Source organism: Garra rufa, chromosome 5 (assembly GCF_049309525.1).
Source record: "Garra rufa chromosome 5, GarRuf1.0, whole genome shotgun sequence".
Taxonomy (NCBI): domain Eukaryota; kingdom Metazoa; phylum Chordata; class Actinopteri; order Cypriniformes; family Cyprinidae; genus Garra; species Garra rufa.
The window spans coordinates 50,757,432-50,784,227 of NC_133365.1; the positions used below are offsets into that span (position 1 = coordinate 50,757,432).

General features: G+C 35.2%; 2 protein-coding genes across 2 annotated transcripts in view; one reads left to right on the top strand and one right to left on the bottom strand.

Annotated features, from left to right (window-relative positions):
* pdlim5a (PDZ and LIM domain 5a) overlaps nt 1-22,406 on the top strand; it is a 59,247-nt gene extending 36,841 nt beyond the window's left edge. Inside the window, exons 4-8 of the mRNA XM_073840516.1 lie at nt 5,704-5,740; nt 7,281-7,645; nt 15,802-15,980; nt 16,360-16,396; nt 19,512-22,406. Coding sequence (XP_073696617.1) covers nt 5,704-5,740; nt 7,281-7,645; nt 15,802-15,980; nt 16,360-16,396; nt 19,512-19,614 — 721 coding nt within the window. The 3' untranslated portion in view covers nt 19,615-22,406. The remainder of the gene's footprint in view (nt 1-5,703; nt 5,741-7,280; nt 7,646-15,801; nt 15,981-16,359; nt 16,397-19,511) is intronic.
* A 2,064-nt stretch (nt 22,407-24,470) lies between these two features.
* Nucleotides 24,471-26,000, bottom strand: LOC141334902 (E3 SUMO-protein ligase ZBED1-like). Its single transcript, XM_073840128.1, has one exon. It carries the CDS (start codon nt 25,998-26,000, stop codon nt 24,471-24,473), a length of 1,530 nt encoding a protein of 509 aa, XP_073696229.1.
* Nucleotides 26,001-26,796: the final 796 nt, after the last annotated feature.

Below are 26,796 nucleotides of genomic sequence, written 5' to 3' on the forward strand. Positions count from 1 at the left end.
ACATGATCTTTACTTAATATCCTAATGATTTTTGGCATAAAAGCAAAAAAGATAATTTTGACCCATACAATTTTTTTTTCTGGCTATTGCTACAAATATACCTGTGCTATTTAAGACTGGTTTTGTGGTCCAGGGTCACATATGTATGATTCTTTGAAGAAAAATCTTGATGTTTTTATTTTGGCTTTTAGATCAGTCTACTGGTTTCTGGGTTCTTTAGAGAACCTGTATATAGATGGTCATTACCAGAACTGTTCAGCTAGTTTCCCAGTTGTTTAGAAAACCATTTCTGGTTGTAATTGAAACCTTAATTTTTAAGACCAATATTGAGGGCCATTTTTTGACCCCTAGTTAATAAGCACAACTGCATTTACAACATGTTTTACATACAGACTGGCACTATTATACTTTTGTTTAGACAGAATATCCCATTAGAGATCTCTAAGCTTGAACTTGACAGTGTTTTTAGCTCATTAGTGCCTTTTCCATAATGTAGAGAGAGTGTGTGCACATGGTTGCCAGGTTGGGAAGAATAAGTAAACACTGGACAACATATGTGACACTGGAACACAAAACCAACCATAAGGGTACATTTTTGGAAATTTAGATTTATGCCTGAATAAATAAGCTTTCCATTGATGTATGGTTTGTTAGGATATGACAATATTTGGCTAATATACAACTAACATACTAAAATCTGTTTGACAGTGTTTTCAGATCATTAGTGCTTTACCATATTGTAAAGAGAGTGTGTGCGCATGGTTGCCAGGTTGGGAAAATTAAAGCTCTCTTCCAGAGCAAATAATTTACTCAGCCCCTTGTCATCCAAAATGTTCATGTCTTTCTTTCTTCAGTCGTAAAGAAATTATGTTTTTTGAGGAAAACATTTCAGGAATCATCCAAAATCATCCTACATCGCTGTTTTACCTTGTTTTTGTTTTTTTGAAAAGGGCATTTGGTCTTCTTTGCATGCTCACTTTGTAAACACTGGGACGGTACTTCTGCATCGATGTAGGACAATTTTGAAGTTGAGGAGAAAATGAAATAGGAGTTTCTCGACCCTAACTGTCTTGAACGAGAATACAAAGAGGGCACACAGAGCTAGACAAGACAAGCATTTGAGGTTAAAATTACATTTTTTTCACTTGATAAAACTATTCTTTTAGCTGGGATTATTTAGAGCCCTTTGAAGCTGCATTTAAACAGCATTTTGGAAGTTCAAACTCATGGGCACCATAAAAAAAAACATTAATGGAGAGAAATCCTCAAAAAAGGTTTCCTTTAAAAAACATAATCTATTTACAATTGAAGAAAGAAAGACATGAATCTTGGATGAGAGGGGGTGAGTAAATAATCTGTAAATTTTTGTTCTGCAAGTGAACTTCTTTAAATAAACACTGGACAGAAAATGTACCAATTTGTTTTTAAAAAACAAGCTCTGAATGGGGATTTAAATTCTTGAAATCTGGCAACCGCAATCATGAACGCTCGTGGACGCTTGTTACCAGTGCAAGATAATGCATATGCCAAATTAAAATAAAAGATGTTCAGAATAAATAACCAGTGTGCAAATAAATGCTTAATAAATCGAGAGAAATCATGATTAAAATGCGATTTATTGTGCAGCCTAATGTCAACATATGACCAAATCTGAGACGCAGATGTCTTATTTTGCGCTTTATATAATCTCATTGCTGTCTTCTTGAGATAATACAGATGTTATATTTCGTTCAAGCTTTTCTCACCCACAGACATTAATTCACTCTCTGTAGCAGAACAGGAAAGTGGAGTTGGAGTTTGAAAGAGTTATTGAGTTAGTTATTAATGAAGGGAAATCATTGAGTCGTCCGTCAGACTGCAGTCTCACAGTGTGAGATATAAATGAGATGTCAAACAGATGCTCTGAGAGAGTGCTATGACGTCACCGTGAAGCAGATGTACACCATCTTGCACCGTTTGTGCTACAGATATAAATATGTGAAAATGTAAGTGATCAGACTCATGGTACTCACTTAGTGGATGAGAGTATAAGCAAAAAAATCCCACAAAGGAGCTTGTGTCTGGATTTACAGACCAGAATATCACAGAAACTTTATGGTGAACCAGTAAGAAACCAAAGCCAAAGTTCTGGGAACTTTCCTCGTTTGCTGGGATACCGTTTCTGTCTGAACATAAACACACATACACACACAAAGCTGTTCTGTGGAGTGTAGTAAAATGGTCTCAAGAGATTAAGAATGTAAGAATGACCTTCTTTGTTTGTCAATTAAATACTATTAACTTAATAAACAGTTCCGCATGTAATTTAAGGCTTACTCCTTTTGCAGGGTTATTGCATGTGCGGGTATTTTTTGTAATTATGTGTGTGTGCATTGTGTGTTTGAGTGTGTTTTCTCTTACTCTGTCATTAAAATAGTATGACAGAATGTTCTAAGAATCTAAGTGATGCTGACACAGTTAGATTTTATTGTCTTTTGACGTCATTACTCAGGTAGATTTAAGTATAAATAATTATCCACAAATTATCTATAAATATTCTGATTAAATACCAATGGATTCTTTGGTTTTTCAGCATTTTTGTGTATTTGAACCCTTTCCAACAATGACTGTGTGATTTTGAGATCCGTCTTTTCGCACTGAGGACAACTGAGGGACTCATATGCAACTATTACAGAAGGTTCAAACACTCACTGATGCACCAGAAGGAAAAACTATGCATTAAGAGCCGTACACATCCTAATTCTGTTCAAAAGTTTTCACCCCCTGGCTCTTAACGCATGTTTTTTCCTTCTGAAGCATCAGTGAGTGTTTGAACCTTCTGTAATAGTTGCATATGACTTGTCCTCAGTGTGAAAAAATTGATCTCATAATCATAGTCATTGTTGGAAAGATTTCAAATACACAAAAATGCTGAAAAAACAATATTCTGTGTTGATTATCTATCTTTAGGCATTTAAATAACTTCTGCCAGTTAAACTACTGTTCAAAAGTTTGGAGTATTGTGATTTTTTTTTAAATATTATTTTTAAAACAAGTCTCTTTTGCTCCCAAGGCTGCATTTATTTGATCAAAATTACAGTAAAAACAGTAAAATTGTGAAATATTATTACAATTTCAAATAACATTTTTCTATGTGAATATATGTTAAGGTGTAATTTATTCCTGTGATCAAAGCTGAATTTTCAGCATCATTACTCCAGTCTTCAGTGTCGCATAATGCTTCAGAAATCATTCTAATATGCTGATTTGATGCTCAACAAATGTTTCTGATTATTCTAATGTTAAAAACAGTTGCCCTGCATAATATTTTTGTGGAAACTGTGATATGTTTGTTTCTGTATTCATATGAAATATGAATCTTTTGCTACATTGCAAATGTCTTTACAGTCACTTTTGATCCATTTTAATGCATTCATGCTAAATGAAAGTATCGATTTCTTAAAGAAAAAAAGAAGTACTGACCTCAAAATTTTAAACGGCAATGTACGTCAGAGCCAGTTTATGATGTTTATGCTCTGTGGCGTTTAGATAACAACATGAGATTGTGTAAAACTGATGTGCTGTTCTAAATAAGGCTATTTTAATATGTGCTTATTTCATTCTGTACAAGATAATGGCTCCTTAAAATAGTCTACTTTGTGTTTATTTAGACTTTCGCTGGAAGGATATTTAAAGACTGCATATTGAATCTGATTAAATACCACAGGGAAATCAATGCATTTAATAAAAAGCATTCAGTTAACAAAGTAAAATGAATTGAATCAGACTAGTTTCTCTCTCTGGTGTTGTTCTCTGGTCTTCTGAGTCTTGTGGATCTATATTGAGTGTGCTGAGAACAGATTATTAGCTCATGACTGGAGCAGTGCGAGCGCTCATGTTCATCTGACCGGATCAGCAGCTCTAAACCCGACCCGATCCGCTGGAAAGATCTCCGTGGAGGGATACGCAGCCTTTTTATGAACTCATGATGGTCACGTGTGTGTGTGTCTGTTTGTGTTTGTGTTTGCATAGAAACAAAGATGCAGAGGCTCCACACGTAGGAGCAAATGCTTACAACTCCTGTTACATAACACTCTCATCTACACACTTCAAGATGTGTGGATTTATTTTAAGTACAAAATTGCACCTGGAAGCTAAATCTAAAAAAACTCCCTTTGGGAACATGATTAAAGGTCAAAATGATTCAGAAATAAAAAATAAGAGATGTTCTAGAAGGTCTTGAGTTGAGATTCTCAGAGAGTAATTGATACTCAAGTGCTCTGCCAGCCTCACACTCACGTATGCACAGCAACAGTATCACTTGCCATCAAACTGTATTTTGAGTTTAATAACACACCATGTCACATACGTTTGGTCAGAAGTTTAAAATAATTCAAATGTTTTTGAGTAAAAGTCTCTTTCGCTCACCAAGGCTGCATTTATTTGATCAAAAATACTTTAACAACAGTTATAATGTGAAATATTATTCTAATTTAAAATAACAATTTTCTATTTTAATATATTTTAAAATCTAATTTATTTTTTGTGATGCAAAGCTGTATTTTCAGCATCATTAATCTAGTCTTCAGTGTCACGTAATCCTTCAGAAATCATTCTAAAATGCTAATTTGCTGCTCAAGGAAACATTTCTGATTATTATGAATGTTTGGCTGGAAATATTTATACACTACCGTTCTAAAGTGACACTAAAGGCATTTATAATGTTACAATTTATTTCTATTTCAAAAATGGCTGCTCTTTTGAATATTCTGTAATAATTAATTGTAAATAAATAATGTTTTTTAAATGTTTTTGAATGAAAGAAGTCTCTTTTACTCACCAAGGCTGCATTTGTTTGATCATAAATACAGTAAAAACAGTTATAATGTGAAATATTATTCCAATTAAAAAAAAACTATTTTCCATTTGAATATATTTTACAATTTAATTCATTTCTGTGATGCAAAGCTGAATTTTCAGCATCATTACTCCAGTCTTCAGTGTCACAGTCCTTTAGAAATCATTCTAATATGCTGATGTGCTGTTCAATGAAACATTTCTGATTATAATAAATGTTAAAAACTATTTTTCTGGAAATAGTGATACACTAAACTTCAAAAGTGACACTGAAGACATTGAATATGCTATGTTTCAAAGAATCCTGAAACAATTCATCAGTTTAAAAATATAAGCAGTTTTATTAACTTAAACCATTAACAATAATTGAGCAGCAAATCAACATATTAGAATGATTTTTGAAGGATCATGTGACACTGAAAACTGGAGTAATTATGCTAAAAATCACAGGAATAAGTTACATTTTAAAATATATTCAAATAGAAAGTACTTATTTTGCATTTGAATAATATTTCACATTACTACTATTTTTACAGTATTTTTCATCATAACAATGCAGACCATAAGAGACTTATTCTCCAAGAATCTTAATAATTCCACATTTTTGACCACCAGTGCACTAGTTTAAAACCAAACCTGACCCGTTTTCTTTAAGATACAAACCAAATCCTGTTATCCCTTGCAGGCGAAACAAATTCAGAACTGTTCAACAAACTTCCATGCGGTCGTTCCGTGTCATTATGAATACAGGCCTATGATTTTGCTGCAAACCACAGTTAGATGTTCCCTATGTATTGCCACTGCCAGCTCTAGATGTGGTTACAGCAGAGCCATTAATGTTTTTGTCCATTGTTTGTGTTCCAACAGAGCTTCCAGTCTTCCAAAACCAGATGTGGCACCAAAGGTATGAGATTTACACACATACAGCCAGCCAGAGCACACAACTGGAGTATTGTGAATGGATTGTGTGTGTATATGTCATTATTCCCCTCTGAGACAGACACACAGCTCTATATGTATGTGTGAGTTTTAGTTTCGCATGTTTGTAGCAGAAGTGTGCCTACTGTGTTGAAATACTCACATGCATCATAAAGTTTGTGTTTAGATTCGAATACTAGAACACTGCAAACTGAACATTTAATACTGTATACTACCTGTTACTTTCAAAAAATATAACCAGGATGTGGGACAGTATGCAACTCAGTGTGCTACACTGGTGTCACATGATGCATGAACCTGATTAAGATGCATGTTTAATTTAGAAAGTAGCTGTCTGGTTATAATCTCTGATAGATATGGTTATTTACAATTATGCATTGCATTTGCATTTATGCATTTGGCTATACAGTTGAAGACAAAAGCGTACATATACCTTGCACAATCTGCAAAATGTTAATTATTTTGCCAAAATAAAAGGGATCATACAAAATGCATGTTAATTTTTATTTAGTACTGACCTGAATAAGATATTTCACATAAAATGTCTACATATAGTCCACAAGAGAAAATAATAGCTGAATTTATAAAAATGACCCCGTTCAAAAGTTTACATCCCCTTGATTCCTAATACTGTGTTGTTACCTGAATGATCCACAGCTGGGTTTTTTTTTAGTTTTGTTTTGTTTAGTGATGATTGTTTATGAGTCCCTTGTTTGTCCTGAACAGTTTAACTGCCTGCTGTTCTTCAGAAAAGTCCTTCAGGTCCCACAAATTCTTTGGTTTTTCAGCATTTTGTGTATTTGAACCTTTTGCAACATTGACTGTGTGATTTTTAGATCCATCTTTTTACACTGAGGACAAATTAGGGACTCGTATGCCACTAATACAGAAGGTTAAAACGCTCATTGATGCTTCATAAGGAAACACAATGCATTAAGAGCCGGGGGTGAAAACTTTTGAACAGAATGGAGATGTGTACATTTTTCTTATTTTGCCTAAATATCAGGGTACATTTTGTTTCTGATATTTAGGCAAAATAAGAAAAATGTACACAAAAAAGTTTTCAACCCCTGGCTCATAATGCGTTGTGTTTTCTTCTGAAACATCAGTGAGTGTTTCATTTAGTTTAATTTGATGTACTAAACTTACTAAAATAACTCAAACTAAACATTAAATAAAAATAAATATAAACTACAGTATGTATAGACATTACAACAACTAAAATAAAAAAAAAAAAACTAAATAACATTAACTTGAGTCAGTTAAAGTGATCAAATGATGTTTTTAAAATGAATCACATGGTCATATGACATAATCTGTTCTGTTTCGCATACTTTTTTTTAAATATAGTGTGTACTATTCAGTATTTAGTAAGTAGTCAGCTAGTATTCCATTCTGAATATAGTGACAAACATTATTTAGGTTTGCAGTGTATTTGTTGTTGATTTGTTGAGTTGCTGTTGTCGTTTTGTTTGAGTCCTGCATGTGCTTTCCTCCGTGTTTAGGATGATTGTGTGGAAATCATCAAACCCGTTCCCATTCCATCCTCCTCTGACATCACAAACTCCACCCACATCACTTCATCCTCCAATAGGAGTGCTCGTCCATTTGGAGGGGCGGGGTCACCACACATAGCCTGCATTCCCTCCGCCGCATCTGCTTTTGCACCCGCCTCCTCAGCTCAAAACCCCACTCCACAGGCTCCGCCCACTCCTTCTGATGGCTCACCCGATTATCTACCGGCGGTGCCCCGCCCTTCGGTGTATAACACGCCCATCAATCTCTACTCCAATGAGAATGCCTGTGAGGTTGCCATGGGACAGAGGCGGGGCCTGTTGGAAAGCCAGGGTGAGAGCTCTCAGCTGAATGGGTAAGAGTTTGATTGACACTTCAATGCTCCACCCACCCTATAAACATAGACCTCAACTGGGTTTTTTTTTTCAGTGGCCTGGGTTCTGGAAGCTTGTTTCCAGTTTCTGGAGTGGCTTCCAGCTCTGAGATTATGCACAAAATTGCAGCATTTAATTCGAAGCTAAAACATATTAGAAAATTGTTATATAAAGACAAAGGGACAAGGCTGTGTACTTTCAATATAAGGGAATTAATAAACTACTCATCTAATAAAACTTAATGATTTAAACAAATCAGTTGGAGATTTTGTGGCTTCCCTGCTGGTCTGTTAAATGGTTTTAGGGAAGAATTGGGCATTTTTCAGCCGGTCAGATTGGTTCGTCTTTCTAAAAGAGCTGAATATCAGGGTTATTATATTTTACTAAAATGAAAACCACTGAAAATGATTTAGTTCTGGGTTCGTACAAGGTGCTTGAAGTACTTAAAGTACTTAAATTTGACTTTTTTAAATTTAAGGCCTGGAAAACCCTTGAAAATAGCAATATTCCAGAAGAGGTAGTTGAAAAGTGCTTGATTTATTGGAAGACAATGTATGTATGAAATAAGTGTTTTTTTAGTCAATAAGCACATATCTTTTCACTCAAAATTCACACTATTTAAAAAACATAATACCTTTTTTCGCTTATTTCAGTTAATGTCAGAAAACAGGCAAGCTAAGCAAGTAGCAGTACTGACAGTAGCTGCGTTTCCATTAACCTTTAAATTGAAATTGAAAATAAGCCTAATGGAAACCTGCAAAAGCTCCCATATATGAAAAAGTAAAAGAAAAAGTAATATGATCATTCTTCAATGTACTATAACCTCCAAGTGAGAGGGGGAAAATGACTTTAGTCGCAAAACTTTGGTTAATGGAAATGTCGTCATTTTGCAGTACTTTTTATTGACATTTTAAAAATTCAGACAAAAAAGTTTTTTTAATTTTTAATTTTATAATTACGTTTTTAATATGTAATGGAAATGAGCCTACAGTCGTGTAAACGTGACTGAAGATGTGAAAAGAGGAACAGGTGAACCAAATAAATTGAGTCATTTACACTAGAACCACTTCGATTGATTCAAACTCGTGACTTCGATCATTCATTTCAAGCGATTCGCTAACAAAAACCAGATCAAATTAAAAGAGCCATTAATTTTCGAATTTCAACATCGCTTGTAATGTTTTCAAAACGCACGTAGTGATCGATGCATGAAGCTTTCGAAATTTCGAATCAGTTAAACCATTGCGTTGCAAAATGATTCACTATTTCAAAGTCCTCCAATCGGATCACATATCGCAAATCATTTGATTTAGATCGGAACTTCGCATATTGTGAATCATTTGATTTAGATCGGAATGAGTTTGTGAATCATATCGCGAGTTAAATGATTGAAATCAAATGATTATTGATACGCGATTTGAAGTCCTGATCTAAATGTAATGATTTGCATCACGTAAGTTCCAATCTAAGTCAAATGTGGATCGCAAATCACTTTAGATCGAAACTTCAGAGCGTGGATCGTGAATAATTTGTTTCATATCAGCATTTCTCAATCAGGGATTTCACAAATCTTTTTCATGATTTTTTTCTTAAACAGTAGAAAACATCAAACCATAAACTAAAGCCAGTACAGTTATAAAAACAAAACAAAGAAAGTATACACAAATACATACAATACTTAAGAAAATTAACCGTTGTTTTACTATAGTAAAAGTGTAGTATACATTACATTACATTATGTCCATTTTTTATTAGTATATTTTTTATTTATTTCTCTTTTTTTTAGAATTTGAAATAGAAGACATTGTTCGATAAGTCCTTGAAAATAAAAATAAAAATAAATAGTGCTTGAAAAGTCCTTGAAAGTCCTGGAATTTAATTTTACAGTATTTGTACGAACCCTTTTGGTTGCTTAAAAAAATCATTTTATTTCTGCTGGTTGCCAAGGATGCATTTCTAATGGATATACTAAAACTAAAACTGAAATAAAATAAGGGGGGAAAAAAACTAAAAGTAATGAGAATGACAAAAACCACAACAAAATTACTAAAACTACATACTTAATATATAAATGTTCAGAACAAGTTAAAACAACAGCTTATGTCAAACTGGACTGGTTTAGGCAGTTTTTTAGGTTTTAATGTATTTCCTTATTTCAAATTAAAAAAAGGTACCGCCATTTATTTCATTTTTATTTGTTTTTTGTGTCTGGATGTAATATCACATATGAGATATTTCAAATTCCATATTGCAGTTCAAACCATAACATACAAACAATAATCATAATATAATTACAATATAACTCGGCACTAGACTTATTTAAAAAATGTTAACTAAATTAGGGCCTACAGTTTATGATTTTGAATGATTATACTATTTTTAACAACCTCAGAGCACAAATGTTTGGATGTTGTTGGTAAAAATCACAGTTTGAATGACATTTTTACTTCCAAAGCTTCTGTTGAACATATAGCAGACTCTAACACTAAGACCAAAACATAACATTTTAAGTATAAAACTATATTTAGAATTTAGTTTTTAGTTGGTTTCCATGATGTCCCTCCCCACCTTTTTTTGTAATATGGTTTAGTCCAAACATGCACTTCAGCTGGTTAGATTAGACTATAAGTACACAACAGGTGAGTTTTGAAAACTTGGCAGGACGGATGTCATATTGAGTTGTCAGAAGTCATGCCAACATTTAAACCCAACAAAAGCGGGAAGTGCATCAGTCATATTTACATTTAGTTTGATTAAATACATCGTTTTTATACCTTATATACTATACACTTGTAATAAGACACTGGCAGCATCTCTTTTCGCACTGTGACGTATGCGAGATTCTGTTCATTTACGGACGGGTGTCAGCGGCTCTGATGTGTTTGTGTATATTTAGCTCTATGTAATGCTATCTGTTGTGTGTTTTGGTGTGTGTATGAGGGCTCTCCCTTGGATAGCGTCCCAGGGGAAGCTCAGATGTATTTTGTGTGTGTGCAAACCTCCTATTCTGGGTTTCATATTTTAAAGATGCTTTTAAAGTGCTGATTGAAATGATTACACAGAAGAACTAGTGTCTAATTACACGTGTGGATGCACATGCATATTCTGCGACCCAGATCTCAGCATGTTTGTTGTGATGCATTTTGTTTGTTTCTGTGTGCTAATAACTTTAATAGTGTAATATCAGGCTGATACCAGCACAGATTAGAGTTTAATCACCCAATAAACTCATTCTGCTTCTCGTTACGTTTACTTATACTAGTCTTACTGCTATTTTTGCAGTGCTACGAGTGCCAAAATGTGCAGTATGCACTGTGCAGTATGCTAGAATTTCATACTGAACATAATATTTGTTAGATGCCTGAACACTGTGTCTGAAAAAAGCAGAGAAAGAAGAAAAATTAGAGATGTGGGAGAGAAAACTGATGAAAACCAAATGCTCCTCGTCATACTGTGCACTCATCTAATGGTTTTTATCCTCCCTCTCTCATAAACTCTGATAATTCCTCCTCATTATCCTCATGCAGCTGTACATTATAGTCAAATCAGTGCCAGCCCTGTTTTTATGATTTTATAGGCAATTGTTAAGAAAACATATTCCTCCTTAATGCAGCCCTGTGTGTGCTGGGTTCTGGATACTGTATTTTGTTTGAATGGAAAGAATTTGTCTGGATTAAGTTTTTCCCTGTCGAGTGATATGATGTTTTTAAAGGAAGAGTTCATCCTTGTTTCTTCATCAGAACAGATGTAGCATTATGTCACTTGTTCACCAATGGATCCTCTGCAGTGAATGGATGCCGTCAGAATGAGAGTCTAAACAGCTGATAAAAACATTATAATAATCCACAAGTTATTCAGACCACTCCAGTCCATCAGTTAACATCTTGACAGCATTAAAAACAATAACTGTGTAACTTTATTGTGTGTGTTTTCAGCTGTTGGTCTGTCTCAGAGGGCTTCAGGAATCTGTGTTATGTATATTCAGCCAGTGATGAGATGATAGTGTGTTTAACGGTTGTTTTCTCCTCTATGTGCTTTTCTCCAGGGGACTCCAGCCACAAAGTCAGTACCATATTGATGCTTGTTTCATTGTGTGTGTGTGTGTGTATTGTAAATATTGCTGTGATTTGTAGTGAAAACATTGTTTTCCAGAATTTAATCTCAACATTGAGAGTGCTTTGCTTTTCTTTCACTGTGAAGAAAGACAAAGTATTAAACTTTATTAACTTGTCCTGAAATTACATTAAATTCAAGATACATTCAAGATAGTACAGTTGAGATCAAAAGTTTACATCCCCCTCCAAATGCACGTTATTGTTTATTTAGTACTGACCTGAAATCATAAAAGATGTTTGCATATAGTCCACAAGAGAAAATAATACTTGAATTTATAAAAATTACCCTGTTCAAAAGTTTACATCCCCTTGATTCTTAATACTGTGAATGATCCACCACTGTGTTTTGTCTTTGTTTAGTGATAACTGTTCATGAGTCCTGAACAGTTTATCCTTCAGGTCCCACAAATTCTGTGGTTTTCCAGCATTTTTATATATTTGAACCCTTTCCAACAATGACTATGATTTTGAGATGCATCTTTTCACACTGAGGACAACTGAAGGACTCATATGCAACTATTACAGAAGGTTCAAACACTCTCTGATGCTCCAGAAGGAAAAAGGATGCATTAAGGGGTGAAAACTTTTGAAAAGAATGGAGATGTATAAATATCATATTTTCTTCATTTAGTACTGCCCTTCAGAGGCTACAAAAGATAGTTACATGTTTCCCAGAAGACAAAATAAGTTAAATTTACCCTGATCTTCAAATTCAAGTTTTCACCCCCGGCTTAATGCATGATTTTTCCTTCTGGAGCATCAGTGAGTGTTTGAACCTTCTCTAATAGTTGCATATGAGTCCCTCGGTTGTCCTCAGTGTGAAAAGATGGATCTCAAAATCATACAGTCATTGTTGGAAAGGGTTCAAATACACAAAAATGCTGGGAAACCAAACAATTTGTAGACCTGAAAGACTTTTCTGAGGAACAGCAGGCAGTTTAACTGTTCAGGACAAACAAGCGGAAAAAAAAAACAGCTGTGGATCATTCAGGTAACAACATGGTATTAAAAAGTCAAGGGGATGTAAACTTTTGAACAGGGTCATTTTTATAAATTCAACTATTTTCACTTTTATGTGAAATATCTTATTCAGGTCAGTACTAAATAATGAGCAACATCCATTTTGTATGATCCTTCTTATTTTGGTAAAATAACATTTTGCATATTTTAAACTTTTGACCTCAGCAGTACACAGGCTATTCAAAACCCATGGTAGTACCATGGTACTTTTCTTATAATGTTTAATATGATATGAATAACGTACTGAAGGTTGAGCCATGTTGCCTACTAGGATTTAAGTTACATGGTTTTCCAAAGTAGGCTAACTAAAAAAACTTGTACTTGTAAATAAAATAAACTGAAATATTGTTATTGCTGTAGTACCGCTTATTTTGTAATAGTGATGACTTTTTAAGCAGAGCCCACTCTAGTAAAGCAAAGCAAAGCTGGGTTTGTGGTTCATTTTTTTTTCATCTGTTTGTATTGCATGAGTGTGTTGACGTGAGTTTTGACGATATGCGTGTTATGTTTCATCTGTGATGTGTTGCATCGCAGTGGTCAGTTAGGTAGTCAGCGGTTTTAACTGCAGTTTGTCAAACACACCGAGTGAGCAAACGAGCGCTGCCAACAGTCTTTCGTCACACGGTTCCTTCGCGACTCCTCAGCCAGACAGCGATGATTTATCGACAGCTTATGAATGTACGTGTCGGTGCAGACGGGTTTTGGTAGGATCAGTACGTCCTGGACGTAAAACAGTTTTTTTTTTTTTTTTGGAGAGAGAGATTGGATTGATTTCAGAAGTCCAGATGAGTTTCTTCACAAGCCTGATGCTTGTGTTTTTATTCCATATACAGCAGCGCCATCTTGCGGTGTACTATCGCGTTTCTAATTGTCAAGAGTTTTATTTTCTTTGGGAAATTTCTGTGTAATATTATTTATTTTATTTTATTGATTTGATCGTTGAATTTTATCGAGTCTTCGCCACCATATCAAATACTGGAATTATTTAATACGACATTTTTAGAATTAATCTTAAGAAATTCCCAATTAATCTTAAAAATCTTTCGTAAGGAAATTAGAAACCTTTAAAGCATCTTCTAATGCTTTTTGAATTTGACAATACTGTCAAATTATTAATACAGTTACACTGAAGTATAACTAGAAACTTACCACAAAGTAGGCCTAAGTCTCTTCTGCTCACTAAGCCTGCATTTGTTTGATTCAAAGTACAGCAAAATAGTACAATTTTAAAATACTTGTACTATGATCCTTCACAAATCATTTTAATATTCTTATTTGCTGCTCCAAAAACAAATAAATAAACTTTTATTTTTAGTATTATGTTGAAAACAGCTGAGATTTTTTTTCAGCTTTCTTTTGATGTATTATTTTTTGTGATTTCTAAAAATTAAAATAATAATTAATTAATTACACTGACTCCAAGCTTTTGAATGCTATATGTGACCCTGGACCACAAAACCAGTCATAAGGTTAAATTTGACAAAACTGAGATGTATACATCACATCTCAATAAATAAGCTTTCTATTGGTATGTGGTTTGTTAGGATAGGACAATATTTGTCTGAGATACATCTATTTGAATATCTGGAATCTGAAGGTGCAAAAAAATCAAAATACTGAGAAAATCACCTTTAAAGTTCTTCAAATTAAGTTCTTAACAATGCATATTACTAATCAAAAATTACATTTTGATATATTTATAGTAGGAATTTTACAAAAAATCTTCATGGAACATGATCTTTACTTAATTTCCTAATGATTTTTGGCATAAAAGAAAAATCAATAATTTTGACCCATACAATGTATTTTTGGCTATTGCTACAAATATACCCCAGCGACTTAAGACTGGTTTTGTGGTCCAGGCTCACATATTGTAAAATGTTACAAAAGCTTTTTATTTCAGATAAATGCTGACCTTTGGATCTTTCTATTTATCAAAGAATCCTGAAAAAAAAATGTCCCCAACTGTTTTAAATATTTATAATAATAATAAGTCTTAAGTAGGACGGGTATATTTGAAGCAATAGCCAAAACTTCATTGTATGGGTCAAAATGATCGATTTTTCTTTTATGCAAAAAATCATTAGGATATTAAGTAAAGATCATGTTCCATGAAGATATTTTGTAAATATCCTACCATAAATATGTAAAACCATAATTTTTGTTTAGCAATATGCATTGCTAAGAACTTCATTTGAACAGCTGTAAAGGTGATTTTCTCAATATTTTGATCTTTTTTGCACCCTCAGATTGGAAAGCTTATTTATTAAAAATCAACACTTGTGACTGGTTTTGTGCTCCATGTTAGAATGCTTTCCGAAGGATCATGTGACACTGAAGACTGAATGTTGCTAAAAATTGAGCTTTGATCACAGAAATAAATTACATTGTAAAATATATTCGGATAGAAAGCAGCTATTTTAAATAGTAAAAATATTTAACAATATTTCTGCTTTTGCATGTACTATGGATCGAATAAGTGCAGTCTTGGTGAGCTGAAAAGAGACAATTTAAAAACAATCATACTGTTCAAAAACTTTTGACTGGTAGCGTAATTGTTGTGAAGGTTTCTTACTAAGATGTTTTACAGTATTAACAATAACTGCTATACCGAACTATAATATTTTGGCAGAAACTATGTTTACCATAGTACGTTTTAAAGAGAATGTTTGTAATTAGTGCTTAAACTTTCCATTATGTAATGACATATTTTATTTTATTTTTCATAGTGGTCCTCCTGTTGTGTCTAAGTGAGTACATCTGTAATGTGTGTGTTTGCCATCAATAAAACCCTTCTAAAAGAGAATGAATGAATGAAATGTTTAATCTTTCTTAATCCTTTTTTATGCCTCTTTCAGAAAACCTGCCATGAACAGGTAAAGAAGGAATAACTAGCAGTGCCCTTGTTTCTAAAATGCTTAGTTTCTTAAATTGTGCATTTGATATGCAGTATGATTACATGTCTAAAGACACAGACTTTCTGCCTCTTTGTGTGTGTGTAGATTTCCTCGTAGGCCTATCACAGAGACGGACATTGAGTTTTACCACGTCCCGACTCACGGTGATGCCAGCAGGAAACGCATCATGGAGGACACAGAGGACTGGCGCCCACGGACAGGAACTTCACAATCCCGCTCGTTCCGTATCCTAGCCCAAATCACCGGCACTGAGTCTGAAATCGGTGAGAGTTTGTTTTATTACTGCTTTTTAAAATATTTCATATTGCTTTTCAAATGTTATTTTGTTCCTTTTTATATTTTATTAAAATGCATTTTATTTTTAATCATAACAATAATTGGGTAATAAAAATCTGTCTTACATAAATTGTTGCATTTAATTCAAAGCAACTGTTTACATAATGATTTTACAAACCACACAGACATTCGTTTTGCTCATGTTTCATGAATGAGACTCATTGTGTGGAAAACCTTCAATATTGAATTTGAGAATGAAATTGATCAATTGAGTGAGAAATAAATAGATGGGAGAAAGCCTGAGAATGTAAGCGAATGAAAGCGTGTCATATTAAATGTTTTCTGTATCATGTTTATGTGTTTCAGATCGCTCACAGGAGGCTGAATCAGGGAAGACAACAAAGTAAGTTGTTCTGCTTGTCAGGTGTTTTTTGTTGTTTTTGTGATGATGATTTGTTCAGGTTTTTCTCTGGAGGGTGTTTGTGTGCTGTTATTTACCTGTGTGATTTTGGTGTCCTTTGGCCTGTTATTTTCTGGCTGTACTTAACCAGCATGTGCAGATCACTACAAAAGGTCAGGGAAAGGAAGTGCTTAAAGGGATAGTTCACCCAGAAATGTCATCATTTACTCACCCTCAAGTTGTTTCAAACCTCTGTGAGTTTCTTTCTGCTGTTGAACACAAAAGAAAATGTTTTGAAGAATGTTGGTAACCAAAAAGTTGATGGCAACCATTGACTTCCATAGTATTTTCTACCATACTGTAGAAGTCGATGGCTACCATCAGTGTTGTTTTTGACAACCATCTTAGATTTAGTCTTAGTCTTAGTCTTTTGGACTAAAATGCTTCTTAGTTTTAGTCAAATTTTAGTCACTTCTATATGTGATAGTTTTAGTCCAATTTTAGTCGACGAAAAGTCAAAAAGGTTTTAGTCTAGTTTTAGTCGACGAAAAGGGAAAAAAAGTAGTCTTTTAACAAATTAATGTAGGTCAGTAAGTATTTTGCTGTTGGGTAGTGTCACTTATAAGTTCTGAAAATAGCAGATCTATAGTTCAACACAATGTGAGCTTCCGGATCGACTATTTTCACCAATAATTACAATGAAGGAAGGAATGTTTTAGAACATAAAAGACAAACAAGGATGGAATGCTAAAACGGCTTGCCATACTAGTATAGCAAAGAGTATTTAATGCTAAAATGGCTTGCCATAGCGTCAGATACTTTTTAAGTTTTAATTGGCATGCACAATAAGCGGAAATGTCATGTATTTTAAACGTCTGACGGACCACCCACTAACATTTTCGTCTATTCTCGTCTCGTCAACGAAAACTCACACACGTCTCGTCATGTTTTAGTCATCAACGAGCCATTTTTATCTCGTCAACGTCTCGTTATCGTCATGAAAAAAAAGTGGCGTCAACGAAATGATTTCGTCATCGTCATCGTTGACGAAAACAACACTGGCTACCATCGAATGTTTGGTTACCAACATTCTTCAGAATACCTTCTTTTGTTTGGAACAACTTGAGGGTGAGTAAATGATGCCAGAGTTTTTGTTTTAGGGTGAACTATCCCTTTAACCTTTAGAAAATACTGATCATCAATCAGAAGGCTGACTAAATATTACAAGCAGCTTTTTACATTTATGTTTTTTAAAATGTGTTTAATAGACTCATTTTGTGGTTGTCGCTAAAGTCTGACATATGAAACAATAGTCAGATTTTTTTTTAATGGAGCAGTTTATTGAACCTTTAGACAAAGTATTAAAAAATGCATAGGAGAATTTGGTAACACTTTACTTAAATCCTTTATATATACTACATTATAAAAGTAGTTTTAATGCATTAGTTATGCCTTGTAACACACCTTATAATGCATATTATGATCTCGGTAATAATTGTAAACACAATTACAATACACTATAATAATTTTCTATTCATTGTTACACCTTTCGAAAGTATACTGCATTAAACACATAATTTATGAAAAAATGTAATGCATTACACATACAGTTGAGGTCAAAAGTTTACATACACTTGCAGAATCTGCAAAATGTTAATTATTTTACCAAAATAATTTTTATTTAGTACTGTTCTGAATAAGAAATTTCACACAAAAGATGTTTACATATAGTCCACAAGAGAAAATAATAGTTGAATTTATAAAAATGACCCTGTTTAAAAGGTTACATACGCTTGATTCTTAATACTGTGTTGTTACCTGAATGATCCACAGCTGTTTTTTTTTTGTTTTGTTTAGTGATAGTTGCTCATAAATCCCTATTATGCAACTAATATAGAAGGTTCAAACGTTCATTGATGCTTTAGAAGAAAAACGATGCATTAAGAAAACTTTTTGAATTTCAATTTGAAGATCAAGGTAAATTTAACATATTTTGTCTTCTGGGAAACATGTAACTATCTTCTGTAGCTGCTGTAGCAGTACTAAATGAAAAAAAAAATACGATATTTAGGCAAAATAAGAAAAATGTACACATCCTTATTCTGTTCAAAAGTTTTTACCCCCAGCTCTTAATGCATGGTGTTTCCTTCTAGAGCATCAGTGAGCTTTTGAACCTTCTGTAATAGTTGCATATGAGTCCCTCAGTTGTCCTCAGTGTGAAAACATGGATCTCAAAATCACACAGTCATTGTTGGAAAGGGTTCAAATACACAAAAATGCTGAAAAACCAAAGAATTAGTGAGACCTGTAGGATCTTTCTGAAGAACAGCAGGCAGTTTAACTGTTCAGGACATACAAGGGACTCATGAACAACTATCACTAAACAAAAAACACAGCTGTGGATCATTCAGGTAACAACACTGTATTAAGAATCAATGCAATGTAAACTTTTGAACAGGGTCATTTTTATAAATTCAATTATTATTTTTTTCTTGTGGACTATATGTAAACATCCTCCATGTGAAATATCTTATTCAGGTCAGTATTAAATAAACAATAACATGCATTGTGTAAGATCCCTCTTACTTTGGTCAAATAATTAACATTTTGCAGATTCTGCAAGGTGTATGTAAACTTTTGACCTCAACTGTAGGCTCTAAGTGAAAGGGTTACCAAGTTTTTTTTGTTGAGTATCATATCAGGGGTTTACGGCTCATATAGTATGATATAGTATGAATATGGAGGTCATACTTAAGAAAGGAAAAAACACATTTTATTCAGAGCCAAACTGAGTGTTACTCTGGTAATTTTGCACTGTTGTTGGCTTGCCATTGAAGTTGTTGTGTGATAACTTGTCTTGTTTTGTTTGGGTGAATTCATAGTTTGTGATGTTTCTTGATTTTGCTTTCCAAAGACAAGCATTATTATTGTTATAATACAGTGTGTGCTGTATATCTTTTATGCTTATTAGAGTAATTCAATGAGGCTCGGTTTGGGAGAGTTGCAGTGTGCAGTGGCGTTTCAGTCTGCATGGTTTGCAGTATCTCATTCGCTTCTCCAGCTCTTCATACTCTCTTTGTTTCTGTTTCTCTCTCTCATGTTGGTTCTCTGTGAACAGGGTACTGAAGATTAATCCTAAAATTGGACCCAGATATCATAATCTCAGAGACTGGCACCACGGAGTGTCTGCTAGAACCCTTAACGTCCTCAGTCTGGTTTAGACGTGTGTGTGTGTGTGTGTGTGTGTGTGTGTGTGTGTGTGTGTGTGTGTGTGTGGGTGTGGGTGTGTGTGTGTGTGTGTGTGTGTGTATGTGTGTACCTGGTATTCATCACGTTGTGGGGACCAAATGTCCCCACAAGGATAGGAATACCAGTAAATTTTGACCTTGTGGGGACATTTCTCAGGTCCCCATGAGGAAACAGGCTTATAAATCATGCACAATGAGTTTTTTTGAGGAAGTAAAAGTGTGCACAGTCTCCTGTGAGGGCTAGGTTTAGGTGTAGGGTAGGGTTAGGGCGATAGAAAATACGGTTTGTACAGTATAAAAACCATTACGCCTATGGAATGTCCCCATAAAACATGTAAACCTGTGTGTGTGTGTGTGTGTGTGTGTGTGTGTGTGTGGGTGTGGGTGTGTGTGGGTGTGTGTGTGTACCTGGTATTCATCACGTTGTGGGGACCAAATGTCCCCACAAGGATAGGAATACCAGTAAATTTTGACCTTGTGGGGACATTTCTCAGGTCCCCATGAGGAAACAGGCTTATAAATCATGCACAATGAGTTTTTTTGAGGAAGTAAAAGTTTGCACAATCTCCTGTGAGGGCTAGGTTTAGGTGTAGGGTAGGGTTAGGGCGATAGAAAATACGGTTTGTACAGTATAAAAACCATTACGCCTATGGAATGTCCCCATAAAACATGTAAACCTGTGTGTGTGTGTGTGTGTGTGTGTGTGTGTGTGTGTGTGTGTGTGTGTGTGGGTGTGGGTGTGTGTGGGTGTGTGTGTGTGTGTGTGTGTGTGTGTGTGTGTGTGTGTGTGTATGTGTGTACCTGGTATTCATCACGTTGTGGGGACCAAATGTCCCCACAAGGATAGGAATACCAGTAAATTTTGACCTTGTGGGGACATTTCTCAGGTCCCCATGAGGAAACAGGCTTATAAATCATGCACAATGAGTTTTTTTGAGGAAGTAAAAGTGTGCACAATCTCCTGTGAGGGCTAGGTTTAGGTGTAGGGTAGGGTTAGGGCGATAGAAAATACGGTTTGTACAGTATAAAAACCATTACGCCTATGGAATGTCCCCATAAAACATGTAAACCTGTGTGTGTGTGTGTGTGTGTGTGTGTGTGTGTGTGTGTGTGTGTGTGTGTGTGTGTGTGTGTGTGGGTGTGTGTGTGTACCTGGTATTCATCACGTTGTGGGGACCAAATGTCCCCACAAGGATAGGAATACCAGTAAATTTTGACCTTGTGGGGACATTTCTCAGGTCCCCATGAGGAAACAGGCTTATAAATCATGCACAATGAGTTTTTTTGAGGAAGTAAAAGTTTGCACAATCTCCTGTGAGGGCTAGGTTTAGGTGTAGGGTAGGGTTAGGGCGATAGAAAATACGGTTTGTACAGTATAAAAACCATTACGCCTATGGAATGTCCCCATAAAACATGTAAACCTGTGTGTGTGTGTGTGTGTGTGTGTGTGTGTGTGTGTGTGTGTGTGTGTGTGTGTGTGTGTGGGTGTGGGTGTGTGTGGGTGTGTGTGTGTACCTGGTATTCATCACGTTGTGGGGACCAAATGTCCCCACAAGGATAGGAATACCAGTAAATTTTGACCTTGTGGGGACATTTCTCAGGTCCCCATGAGGAAACAGGCTTATAAATCATGCACAATGAGTTTTTTTGAGGAAGTAAAAGTTTGCACAATCTCCTGTGAGGGCTAGGTTTAGGTGTAGGGTAGGGTTAGGGCGATAGAAAATACGGTTTGTACAGTATAAAAACCATTACGCCTATGGAATGTCCCCATAAAACATGTAAACCTGTCTGTGTGTGTGTGTGTGTGTGTGTGTGTGTGTGTGTGTGTGTGTGTGTGTGTGTGTGTGTGTGTGTGTGTGTGTGTGTGAGTGTGGGACGTTTCCATACAGGAAACTGAAAAGAGACTGTAAAAATGTGACTGAAGTTTTATCAGAAACAGGGAAAGGTCAGAATTGTCACAAGAAACAACAAACAGGAGCTCTATAAAGTGTGTATATGTAGATTTAAAGCAGTGTGAAGATTCAACATGCACTTACGGCAGCAAACCGCACATCTCAAACTGTTCTTGTGGATTTAGTGATTTTTATTAGTGGAGTTTATTAGTTGCACTACAGTATTGTATTGCACATGTGGCTTGGATCTTATTTGGCTTCTGTGATGTTTCAGCTTTTGGTCTTTTGATTCCTATTGAAAGGAATGTTCTGGGCTCAAAACTAGTTAAAGGACACAGCATCTGTCAATTATCACTTTAAAAATTCACCTCATTCATCAAACAAAGTGCAGAAATGCAGCATTTACAGTAATGCACTTCTACAGTGTTTTGTGGTGAAATGTGCAGCTCATATCTGTATGAAAGTGCTTAATTCTTGTAGTTCTTAACTTTTATTTTGTTAAGATTATGAATTATTCTGAGTAGTTTGTATCTAGTTAAATGCATGGTCATGACACAAGTTTTAAATGTTAACATGTTGCATTATTGTTATATTTTAAAATCTGTGTGTATTTTAATTATTTTTGGTGCGGTATAAACTTCCATTGTAAGTGCATTACTGTAAATCTAATATTTATTTTTATAAAATTAAATTTGTATGATAAGACAGATGCTGTTCAACAAGGTTCAAACCCATAATATTCTTTTAAACTGCTGAATTTTACTTTATGCTTCACAAATTTCAATTTATTGTCATTTATGATTTAATTCCTTCCTCACATAGTTTTCCTTAAGTAGCAAAATTAGAATAAAGTGGCCTGTATTTTCTGAAGAATTTCTGCTGTGTATTTTCTCCTTATTTGAGTCAGTGTTTCTATCTGTTTCTTTCTGTTTGTCCCTTCATGCTGTTTAATCAGTCAGTTACATAAGAAATTGCAATTATGGACAGTAAGTGATTAATACAGAACAAAGATCCAGTAAAGGTTGTTGTAATGACTTCCAAGGGCCTAAATTGGTCATAAAAATGACTTGTTTATTTTAACATAAAACAGCATTTGTGCATTTAACATCTGCGGTGTTGCAAAGCATTAAACATATTTGATGAGATTATTACGCTATTGTATTTTTGCACACATATTTAGCTTTAGTTATAGATACAAAGAATGATGAATTTTGCATAGTAACACCAGGATCATGTATTAATCTTAAATAGGATCATTTTTATTTTATTATGATTGAATTTCTGCAGTTTTTCATATGTCGCCACTAGAGAGCAGCACTGATTCTTTCTTCTCAACCTCTGAAATGTGAGTTTGCAGACAGTGCCGTTGTCACAGGCTTGTTATACTGGTGAGGTGATGACACAATGTGATGTCTCAACACATCTTTTAATTGTCCAGCATGGCTGCATGATGACTGGGAACTCGACAGAAGATCTTGTGGTTCAAATGCACTCATTGCATCTATCTACATTTGAAGTCAAACGTTTACATACACCATGCAGAATGTGCAAAATGTTAATTATTTAACCAAAATAAGAGGGATCATACAAAATGCATGTTATTTTTTATTTAGTACTGACCTGAATAAGATATTTCACATAAAAGACGTTTACATATAGTCCACAAGAGAAAATAATAGTTGGTTTTTCATCATTTTTGTGTATTTGAACCATTTCCAACAATGACTATGATTTTGAGATCCATCTTCACACTGAGGACAACTGAGGAACTCATATGCAACTATTACAGAAGGTTCAAACTCTCACTGATGCTTCAGAAGGAAACATGATGCATTAAGAGTGAAAACTTTTGAACAGAATGAAGAGCTAAAACTTTGAAGATCAGGGTAAATGTAACTTATTTTGTCTATTCTGGTAAACATGTAAGTATCTTCTGTAGCTTCTGAAGGATAGTACTAACTGAAAAAATAAGAAGACATCTTCATTCTGTTCAAAAGTTTTCACTCTTAATGCATCATGTTTCCTTCTGGAGCATCATTGAGTGTTTGAACCTTCTGTAATAGTTGCATATGAGTCCCTCAGTTGTCCTCAGTGTGAAAAGATTCATCTCAAAATCATAGTCATTGTTGGAAAGGGTTCAAATACACAAAAAATGATGAAAACCAAATAATTTGTGGGACCTGAAGGATTTTCTGAAGAACAGCGGGCAGTTGAACAGTTCCGGACAAACAAGGGACTCATGAACAACTATCACTAAAAAAACAACAACAAAAAAACAGCTGTGAACCATCCAGGTAACAACACAGTGTTATATATAATATGTAATGATAAATGTGCTCAGATGACTATGATCAGGTTGACACTGACAGATTTCCTCTGCTCATAGTTGTGTGTGATGGAGGACTTCCTCTGTGTTTGCTGATTGCTTCTCTCTCATTCGATTAGCCTGCTGTGCTGCTTCACTCTGATTGGATTATTTGCTCTGTAATGAATCTGATTGGCTGAGAGCAGTAACGATCGCTCTTATAACTGGGAAGACGGGACCTGTGTCTGCTTTCTGTTAGTGATGTGCGATACCACTGGTTTCCTATCCGATCCGATACCAAGTAAAATGAAGGCGAGTATCGGCGATACCGATCCGATACCGATACTTTTCCCAAAAATTACTGTTTGGGAAATTTAAGTAACAAGTAGTGGACTCAAAAGTGTCACTTCATACTGAATATGAGACATATTATGGGTTCTTCTTGTTTAATGATGAAGAATTATCATACAAAAAAGAGCCAACTTACATATTTATTGACAGAATCTAGGCATCTTAAAACGACTGCCTGAACATCTTAACATAAAACAATAAACATTCACACTTTTTGGTTTAGAGACATGTTAATCCGGTCCCCTTGAAGATTTTTAACCTTCCCTCAAAATTTCTCTCATTCACAGGTTTTTGTTTAGGAACAACAACATATTAACAGTTTTTCCTTTGAGTCTGCTCCTTTTTTTGCTCACAACCTCGCCTGCCTTTGAAAAGATTCTCTCTGCAGGTACAGAAGAAGCAACGATTCCCAGGTATCTGACTGCAAGTTTGCTCAGGGCTGGGAAGGTTTGTTCATGCTCTTGCCACCAAAGTAGTGGATCCTTATCTCGGGGGATCAGTTTTTCCTCTGAGTACCGACGTACTTCAATGAGTACATCAGTGGAAGCTGACCGATGATGTTGGCTTGACAAAACCTGTTTGTCAAAATCGGTCCATATCCCTCCTTTGGTAGCAGCTGAGCCAGATGGTGCAGGACCCTGATTAGACCCTGAGGTAGAAGGCACTGAGGTAGAGCTAGCAGTAGGCATTGAGCTTGGAGTTAAAGTGAAAGCTGACTCTGCTGTCTGACAAACTTCCTGCATTTCAGCGCAGAGGCGTTTTTTCATTACCTCAACATTGTCTTTGTCTCGAAATCCAAGATGTTTAAACCTAACATCTAGAAAGGTACTGGCAGCTAGACAGTGAATGCTCTCAATACCCCTAAATCTGCGCTGACACTGCTGTGCCAGCTGTGTGGCAAGAGGACTGCCCTGACGTTCACAAGCTGCCACTGACCTGTGAATGAGTGACACGAGTGGAATCACTTTGGACACTGAAACATGTTTTGCAGCTGAAATGTCCCGGGTTACTTCTTCAAATGGTTGGAGTGTGTCAACTGTTTGCTTTATGAAGGATAATTCTCCCACGTTTAAACACAGTGCATTTTTTCCTAAAAGGCAGAGGGCTGTGGTTACAGCTTCATTTTGCTCATAGAGCCTCTCTAGCATGTAAAAGACAGAGTTCCAGCGGGTCTCTACTGACTGAATTAGCTTGTGTTCTGCTATTTTCAGCTGTTTCTGAATATCCCTGAGTTTCTCTGTGGCCTTACTGCTGTGGTGAAAAAATGAGACAATTGCACTGCATTTTTCCAGGACCTTCACCATTTCTGGGACATTTTTGAGACTGTCCTTTACAACTAGATTTAGTGTATGTGCAAAACAAGGATGATGCCTCCATCCTGCCTTGTGTACTGCTGCAACCATATTTGCAGCATTATCTGTCACAACTGCAACCACTTTCTCAGTTATGCCCCATTCTTCTGTGATACGCCTAAGCTCTAAGCTGATATTATCAGCTGTATGCTGCCCATGGAACACATGGGTTTCCAAAACAAATTCCCTCATTTGCCAGTTTTCAATGACATGACATGTTACAGTCAAATATGCCTCTGTGGACACTGAAGTCCACATATCAGTGGTAAGTACGACACTATTAACATCTTGCAAAGATGACTTTACTTTGCCTTTACACTCATCATACATGTTTACAAGATGAGTCTCTGTGAGCTTTTTTCTTCCTGGGAGTTTGTACTTTGGATCAAGAGCTCTCACAAATCCCTGGAACCCTTGGTCCTCCACTATAGACAGGGGCTGGAGGTCTTTTACTATCATCTCTCCCAGGCATCTTGTGAGTTCTGCTGCTCTTGGGGAATTATCTACAAATAATATAGAATACAAAGGGCAAATTAAATGATAAACTGCATTGAATGCTTGATCTTACTTGATCTATGAAAACAATCTTTTAAAATAGCTTCCACAAAGTAGAAAGGAAATGGTACTTTACATACAGTTTCTATTTTATAAAAAAATGCTGTGACTCAAATTTAAATGGCTAGTGCAATACATAATTAGAGAAGTACCCTAATAACTTCATAATTGTCAGAACCCACATTTAGAAATTTCAATTTAACCATCAGTCAAAACAAATGAGACAGAGAATAATACAACTGAGAATTATTCTATTGATACAATATTATCTGTCTTCTTACCAATCAAATACTTTTCCTGGCAAACATACTGTGAAGTCCAATGCAGTCTTGTCAATGTAATTGAAATTATCTACTCTGCAGATAACCTTACTAAATCTGGGCTGGCTGAATTGATGTGTGATTATCTCAGGGACACATTTTACTCCAAGCTGAACTATTGCAGACATTTTGGTCATTTAATTATTTCATTACTTATTTATTTACTTTATTTTAGTAAAATGTGTCCCTGAGATAAACGCACATCAATTCAGCCGGCCCAGATTTAGTTAGGTAAGGTTATCTGCAGAGTAGATCATTTCAATTACATTGATAAGACTGCATTGGACTTTACAGTAAATTTGCCAGGAAAAGTATTTGATAGGTAAGAAGGCAGATAATATTGTATCAATAGAATAATTCTCAGTTGTATTATTCTGTGA